At 34.1% G+C, this 8,981-nt stretch overlaps 2 protein-coding genes across 4 annotated transcripts in view; one reads left to right on the top strand and one right to left on the bottom strand.

Annotated features, from left to right (window-relative positions):
• The window catches only part of CHAC2 (ChaC, cation transport regulator homolog 2 (E. coli)), a 7,791-nt gene extending 6,102 nt beyond the window's left edge, over positions 1-1,689 (top strand). The window contains exon 3 of the mRNA XM_008582602.1: positions 792-1,689. Coding sequence (XP_008580824.1) covers positions 792-1,175 — 384 coding nt within the window. The 3' untranslated portion in view covers positions 1,176-1,689. The remainder of the gene's footprint in view (positions 1-791) is intronic.
• The window catches only part of ASB3 (ankyrin repeat and SOCS box containing 3), a 160,138-nt gene that overhangs the window by 140,753 nt on the left and 10,404 nt on the right, over positions 1-8,981 (bottom strand). The gene's annotated exons all lie outside the window — the stretch shown is intronic.

Raw genomic sequence — 8,981 nt, 5'->3', positions numbered from 1 at the left:
TTTTTTTTTATTAACAAGTTAGTTGACTGAAAATTTTGTGGTCTCCTTTGACATTATTGAAGATAGCCCCCAGAGAGCCATACTACCACTAAGAATCAAATGAAACCCTTAAAGCTCTCTTCACTTTTGCTAGTCAGGAATTCTCACTTTCATTATTGCCTAATTTTATCAATAGACTCTGTTTCTTTTAAAAAGTTTGGAGCACCAGAAGACTTTTATTTAACTAACAGACCTCAGTTTCTTAAATATTTGCAATCATTGTATTGGAGTACAGATGTAAAATTTTATATTGTTAAAGATTTAACTTTGGAAAGGACTTTAATATACAAAAATCAAGCAGAGAGCAATAGCAAATAGATAATGGTGTAGATTAGGAAATGCTTTCATAATTTATACTAGGAAAAGCATCTACAGAAAGCCTCAAACTGGTAATTATAACTCCTAATTAAACAGTTAATAAGCAAATGACATACTGTTTCTATAGAACTTTTTAATGACCAAATGAAAATCTGATATTTTTCATTTCAGTCCTATTAGTTAAAAGAAAAAGATCTAATTTTTTAAAAAATGATTAAAGATAAATATGTGCTATGCTTATGATACAAAGAAATTATTTATTCGGAATCAAGATTTTAAAATGTTAATTTCCTTTATTGTTTAATGTGTACTTCTTCGGTGCACTTTAAGTCAAGCAGAACTGCATTGACTTCTAAGAGTATGTAAGATATTTTGTTATACCACAACATATCTTCGCCAGTACTAAATAGTGTATTCTTTTCATTTTTCAACAGGGTTGTGTATGGGGTGTTGCTTACAAACTGCCAGTAGGAAAGGAAGAAGAAGTAAAAGCATATCTTGACTTCAGAGAGAAAGGAGGCTACAGGACCACAACAGTCCTTTTTTATCCAAAAGATCCCACAACAAAACCATTCAGTGTGTTGCTGTATATTGGAACACATGATAATCCTAATTATCTTGGTCCTGCACCTCTGGAAGACATTGCAGAGCAAATTTTTAATGCAGCCGGTCCAAGTGGAAGAAATACAGAGTATCTTTTTGAACTTGCAAATTCTATGAGGAACCTTGTACCAGAAGATGCAGATGAGCATCTTTTCTCTTTGGAAAAATTAGTAAAGGAACGTTTAGAAGGAAAACAGAACCTCAACTTCATATAAAGACCTAATCGTTGGGGTTTTTCAAACAGGCAAAGCTTTTAGTCTTCTGAGAAGAATTTCAATGCACAATGGCAATATGATTTGGAAATGTGTTTACTTGCAGATCTTATTTTTAATGTAGGCCGGATATTGTCTAAAGTTATAGTTTAATTGCAAAAGTCCTGAAACACATATACTCAAAAGGTTGGGATACGGTGAAAGAAAAAACTCAAGATTTAATAACATAATTTCTTAACTATATTATAATATTGAACACTTGTTCTGTAGAAGTGACTTCCTTAGAAAGATAAAGTGAAGGTCTCAGTTCAGATGTTTTTAATCAGAGTAAAAATAATTCCATTGTTTCATATGACAATACTACTTTGAAATTATAGAGAATTAAGCCAAAAGTCCAATAAATATAAGGTTATACCTTCAATATATTCCTATACAATTCTATAACCATGGTTTAAAATATACAATCTTAATGTGTGATTAGAAATATGTGGTAATATAGACAAAATTTCAGCCTTAATTGTGAATTTCCTTGTTATTTAGGTATTAAATGAGACACTTTCAGATTTAGGCCAAAAATGGCATGTTTTTAAATATAAAAATTTCCTTGGAATTATAATGTACTGTACCTCTCCTTTTTTTGAATAAATGCATTTTACTATGTAGAAAAAACTCATTAAGCTAAATGAGACACTTTCAGATTTAGGCCAAAAATGGCATGTTTTTAAATATAAAAATTTCCTTGGAATTATAATGTATTGTACCTCTCCTTTTTTTGAATAAATGCATTTTACTATGTAGAAAAAACTCATTAAGCTAAAGAGCACAAATTACATTATATAAGTCACATCCTCTAATGATGTAGTTTGTCATTCACTTTGTATTAATCTCATACTGAAACTGAAAAAAAAGATGGGCTTTCTGATTTTACAAATTAATGAAAACATTTAATGAAAGCTCAGTATTTAAAACTGCTTTTTTTTTTTTTTAATTTTTATTTTGTCAATATACAATGTATATGATTTTTATGACCCATTTTACAAATTAATGAAAACATTTAATGAAAGCTCAGTATTTAAAACTGCTTTTGGAATTACAATTTTTTAAAGTAAGAAGTGGTATTAACTAATTAATTATTTGCTATGCAATTTTTTTTCTCTCATAACTATATCTTGTCACCTAAACAAGAGTATCAACTTTGTTTATGATGCTACTCAAGTAGGAAACAAATACTTAAATTATTAACTCAGGTAGCATTAGCCTCAGATTTTTCCTGATTATAGGTGAGTTCTTTCTCAATAGGATATATGAGGGGTCTTTGAAAAGTTCATGGAAAGATTCATATTATCTTTGGGGGGAGGGGGTGGCAGCTGGCCAGTACAGGAACCAAACCCCAACTGAACTAACATAGTATTAACTTTTAATTCTATTTTTCCACGAACTTTTTAGTACCCTGATAGGTCCCCATTTTCTGGGTAACTCCTCTGAGTTTGTTTCCATAGTAACTTGCACTCAGTTACGCATCTAATGAATGGCAGAAATCCAGGTCTCTCTGACTCTAACACACGAGATCCCTCTACAATATGTTTAAAATCCCACCTGAATTTAACCACTTTCACTAACCTGCCTTGTTTTTTCAGGAGGTAAAAATGATGAACTTTTTTGTATAATGAAATAGCATGTACGTTGTTATACAAAGATGTTAATTTTGACAGATGGGTATGTTCCCACAAATTGAGCCTATCCAAGATTGACATGCTACAGCTTGGAATCACATAGGTCAATTCAAAGATTCAGCTTTTTGTTTTACAAATCAAGGTCCAAAGGAGTTTGTGACTCCCCAAAGTGATTCTTCTACAATCCAATATATATAAGTAGGATACAAACTATGAAGAGTACAGGATTACTTTGGGATCCTCATTTATACATCTTTCTAGGCTTTCAGTTAGAAATAGCTGGTTAGCTCAGTTGGTTAGAGCACAGTGTTGTAACACCAAGATCAAGGGTTTGGATCCCCATACCAGCCAGCCAACAAAAAAAAAAAAGGAAAGACTAGAAAACATGTGACTGTACATGTGTTACACCATCAACATTTACAGGGAGTCCCTGTTTCAAAGAACCGAGGAAAGGGATGTTCATTTTCATTAGGATGAAGAGAAATCTGAGTGAAATGGATAAGTTAAACAGTACTAAATTAGAGAGGATCTGGGGTTTGGAGCATCCAAGCTAGGAAGAATCATAACCCTGACACCAAGTTATCAAGAGTTTAACTTAGTTTTCTTAGCAAAACTGCAAGTCTCTCTTTACAGCCCTTGGATCTCACTTTCAAAATATTTTCTCTTATTCTGCCCTAATTACATATACACATGAAACTCAAACTCTTTTTCCTCAAAGTAGAAATATTAGCTAGGTGTTAAGTTTTAGGAATTCAAGAAAAGTATGAGTGTAAACCCTACACTGAGAAAAGAAACTTTTAGTATAAATCTCTAACGAAGAGGATTCTTTAACAGGTCTTTCTTCTCCTACTCCAGACCACTCTTACTATAATTCCTTTCCCCAGTCCCAAACAACTTACTCTTCAATCTATCAGGAACTGTAAGCACCATCTACACATAAGTGGTCATGCCACCTCCACACATAAGAAGTGGTATGCCACCTCCACACATAAGAAGTTATCATTTAGAGGAAAAAAAGGCTGTGATGACGTCATTTCTGAATATTTGAAAGCATGAACGTGATGCATTTTGTTAAGACCAAATCAAAAAGTTGGGCTGGCCAGATAGCTTGATTACAGCACAGCCTTGTAACACCAAGACACCAAAGTGTGGTCTGGATCCCCATACAGGCCAGCCACAACCCACCCACCCACCCCCCACCAAAAAAAAAAAAAAAGATTTAACATTATCTATTGATAAGCATTTCATCTTAAATGGGAAAAAATTGTTTAATTTTCTATTTTAAAAGTACCTGAAGTGTATATTATTATACATCTTGAAAGTACCCATTTAATTTTAATATATGTAAAGCATTACAAAGTGCCTGATACATACTCAAAAAATATTACCCAATATTACTTAACATAATATATTCAGAGTACAATGGGTTGAATCTCTCCTCAAGATTCATAATGATTACAATTATACCTATGGTTTGAGAACCATATTTAGTTTACTAGATATTTTTCAAACATTTTCCAGTCAACATTTTTTCCGTTACATTAGGTTTCACTTTTCCATAGATACATATCTTTTTTAAATTATAACTTCAGAGAATACTCTCTCAAGTGCATATCCCTACATACTAAGCAGTTGTGAATATCAATGTAAGCATCATACTCTTATTATTTATCATTCCTGATTCTTTCAAGTCAATTATATGATAAATGTGCTTTAAAACTCCCTTCATCACATCATGTTAAGACCTACCTATGAAATGTTCCTACTATGCCTACCTTTTTTCAGCAAAAATTCTGTGACTACATTTTTATTAATTTATTCAGCTTTTAGCAATCTATTTTTATGTATTTCTAAAACCTTGAACTCACCCTAAGCATACATTAAAGACTCAAAACATTAGTGGGATGATTTTTTAATCCTATGGTGACTCTGTCAAAGAATTTTAACTCCTCCAAAGACAACTGTTAAAACTGTTCTCTATGTCAAATTTATACAATGAAAATTACCTTTAGCTTTATTGAATTTCAGGGTTTTTTCATAAGATTCATTTTATCTGTCTAAAATATATTTCAGTATCACTTTCTTGCATGTTTTATTTAATTATATTGAACCTCCTCTTTATAAATGGTTCACCTACACATATCCACACACTCTGGAAAAACTGCCACTTAACCCTACAATTTCTTTTTTCTTCTAATTTCTTTTATTCTTCCAGCTTTCTTATCCTTCACAGAAATTTTTTTTAACTACACGGTGTTCCACTTCCTTATCAACTCATCCTAATGCCTCTCCAATTCAACTTTACTCTGTCATACTCCATCCAATCAATGTAGTCTCAAATCTCCAATGACCACTTCCCAATGCAACCCAAAGATCTCAGTTTTCATGCTTCTTTACCACTATAAGGCATCAAACACTAGTGACCGAGCATCCCATGTCACTAAAGCCAAAAAAGCAGAACATTTCATTGTATTTCCATTTACAATTGTCACACTATTCTCTATCAGATACATAAACCTCGTCAAATACCAGGCTTTAATTACCATTTTTACTTAGCTCCCAATCTCTAACCTACTCTCTCAACCTCTTTACAACTCTGTACGTCTGTTACATGAAGACATCTCAGTTGAGCTACATGAGCATGAAACTTCATCTCCTTTCCCAACTAGAACATTTTTGTCCCACATTACCTACCTGCACATGATACACATTAAATATTGAACCACGGTTAGAACAGGAAAATAAACAAGTTTAAGATATTCATACCAATTCACAAGCTTTTGGAGAAAATGGATGGCATTTTCACAATATATACAAAATGTAGTTGTACCTTTTTATGTTAAATTTTAGCCTTTATTTTACTAAAAACTTGATAAAACATTCCTTAAGAAGTGTTTAAAAAAATTTTAATTGGGAGGCCATTAGGCTGAGACAGCTGTAGCACCTTGGGTTCCTATGTATGCAAACTGAAGCCCAATGTAAACAGTAAAACAAAATGTAATCTTTTTTTTTTTTGTCTTTTTTTATCTTTTTCCGTGTCCGGCAACGGATCGCAACCCTCAGTGTTGCCCCGTACCGGACCAGGGACCGGCAACGGGATTGCAACCCTCGGTGCTGCTCCCGCGCCTCGCTCAGCCAGTGAGCAGGAACCGGTCTGTATGTGGGATCCGAACCCTCGGGCGGGAGCGCCTCCACGCTTCCCAAGCGGCGCACTTATCCAGTGCGCCACCGGGCCGGCCCCAACAAAATGTAATCTTTTTTTTTTTTGTCTCTTATCCAGTGCGCCACCGGGCCGGCCCCAACAAAATGTAATCTTTTTTTTTTTTGTCTCTTATCCAGTGCGCCACCGGGCCGGCCCCAACAAAATGTAATCTTTTTTTTTTTTGTCTCTTATCCAGTGCGCCACCGGGCCGGCCCCAACAAAATGTAATCTTTTTTTTTTTTGTCTCTTATCCAGTGCGCCACCGGGCCGGCCCCAACAAAATGTAATCTTTTTAATTTTTATTTTTTAATTGCAAATTGACAAATTATAGTTGTATAAATTTATGGGGTACAAAGTGATGTTATGATTTATGAATATGGAATAATTAAATAAAGCTAATTAACATATCCATCACCTCAAATACTTACCATTTTGTCATGAAAACAAATTTGAAATTTACTCTTAGTGATTTTGAAATGTACAATACATTATTATTTACTATATTCACCATGCTGTGCAGTATATCTCAAAGAAAAAAAACTTATTCCTCCTGTCTAACTGAGGCTTTGTACCCTTTGACCAACATCTCCCCATTCCCCTTATCCTCCCATTCTCTGATAACCACCATTCTACTCTGCTTCTTTGAAAGATTGTTCTAGTTCCACATATAAGTCAGAACGTGCAGTATTTGTCTTTCTGTACCTGGCTTATTTCACTTAGCATAACGTTCTCCAATTATATTTGTGTTGTCTCAAATGACAAAATTTCCTTTTTTTAAGACTGACTAGTATTCTATATTGCATATATACACCATATTTTCTCTGTTCACTCATCTGCTGATGGACACAGGTTGATTTCACATTTTGGCTATGGTGAATAGTGCTACAGTGAACATGGAAGTGAAGAAATCTCTTTGACAGACTGATTTCAAATCTTTTGGGTAAATACCCAGAAATGAGATTGCTGGATCATATAGTAATTCTATTTTTAAAATTTTTTTTTTGAGGAACCTCTATATAGTTATCCATAATGGCTATGCTAATTTACATTCCCACCAACAGTGTACAAGTGTTCCCTTTTCTCCTCATCCTCATCAATACTTGTTATCTTTCATCTTTTTGATAATAGCCATTATGACATGTGTGAGGTGATATCTCGTTGTGGTTTTAATTTGTATTTCCCTGATTAGTGGTGTTGAGCATTTTTTCATATATCTGTTGGCCATTTGTATGTCTTCTTTAGAGAAATGTCTATTCGGATCCCTTGCTCATTTTTTAATCAGATTGTTTTCTTTCTATAGAGTTATTTGAGTTCCTTATATATTTTGGATATTAACCCCTCATCAGATGTACAGCTTGCAAATATTTTCCCCTAAACCATACATTGCCAAAACTTAATCTTGGACTGACCGGTTACTTAGTTGGTTAGAGCATGGTGCTGATAACACCCAGGTCAAGGGTTCAGATCCCAGTAGTGGCCAGCAGCCAAAACAAAACAAACAAAAAAACCACTTACTCTTAACCAATCAGAAACCAACAACTATCCTCTAACAGGGACTTTCCACCAGATTGTCTCCAAATAAAGCAAAGTCTAGCTGTAGCCAATCAAGTACAGTAATTTCTTTACTTTGCTTCCACATCTATCCTATAAAAAACCCATTGCTCATGCTGCTAAAACAGAGCTCTCTGAACCTTTTCCAGTTTTGAGTGCTGCCTCATTCATTAATCCTTTAATGCTCAAATAAAGTCTGTCAAATTTACTTTGTCTAAAGTTTTTCCTTTAACAGAAGTCAAAACAAAGTTAGCAGGGAAGCCTTGAAGCCTGTCTATTTTACAGCCTAAAAATGTTACATGATAGTAAGACCTATCATTCAAGTATGAGCTAGAAGATTCTTAGCTAATAAGAACATTATAATACAGTAAGAACCAGAGTTTCTTACATCTTCTCCTTTCCTCCAATCTCTTTTCATCTTTCTAGTACATTCTCTACTCTGAATTCATAATTATCTTCCAAAAATATAGAACTAATGTGGTCGGTAATCAAAAATGCCTCCCCACTGCATAAAATAAATTCAAATTCTTTCGTCTGGCATTCAACTACTTACAATCTGGTGTCAGTGTATTTGTCAAATTTTACTTCCCAATGATGTACAGCCCCCTGCCCCCGCTATGCTCCAGTCACTTCTTCCTCCTTAACTTTTAAGACTCAGCTCAAATGAGGAAATTAATGATATGTGGCAAGCAATAAATATGTACCAAGACCACCAAGATAAATAAGACAGGCCCCAGCTATCAAGAATATATTTTGTAGAGAGACATACAAGCAAACAAATCAGTGTTTTTTAATTTAGCATAAAGGATGGGATATAAAATACAAGCAGAATACAGACAGGCAAGTTATTCAAACTAGTAAGATCAGAGAAAGATTCACAAAAAAAATAAATAACGTCTCATGGGCCAAAGAATAACATAACAGTTATGTAACACTTCCTTTATATGCGAAATTCAATTCCAAACACTTTACATATTTAATCATTTACTCATTTAACACCCATTCTCTTAGATGATGAAAATGAGAGATAAAAAGAGCTTACATAAAACAACAACATAATAATAACTACCATTTATTGAATACTTACAACTTGCCAGGCACTGTGCTAAGCACTGAAAAGGAACAAAATGGAATTAAGGCCTTTAATTTAAAAAATTAAAAAAAAAAAATAAAGATCGGAGATGGCAGTTATCTTATTTTGTTTCTCCACTGGTAGGTTTTATTTACTTTTTTTGTTTTTCTTTGCAGCTGGCGGGTCTGGGTATCTGAACCCTTGAACTTAATATTATAACAACGTGCTCTAGGGGCCGGCCCGGTGGCGCACTGCTACAGTGCACCGCTTGGGAGCGTGGCGGCGCTCCCGCCGAGGGTTCGGATCCCACA

The sequence above is a fragment of the Galeopterus variegatus genome, unplaced genomic scaffold, assembly GCF_000696425.1.
Source record: "Galeopterus variegatus unplaced genomic scaffold, G_variegatus-3.0.2 Scaffold2678, whole genome shotgun sequence".
Classification (NCBI taxonomy): Eukaryota; Metazoa; Chordata; class Mammalia; order Dermoptera; family Cynocephalidae; genus Galeopterus; species Galeopterus variegatus.
This window is presented reverse-complemented; position numbering and strand designations above follow the sequence as displayed.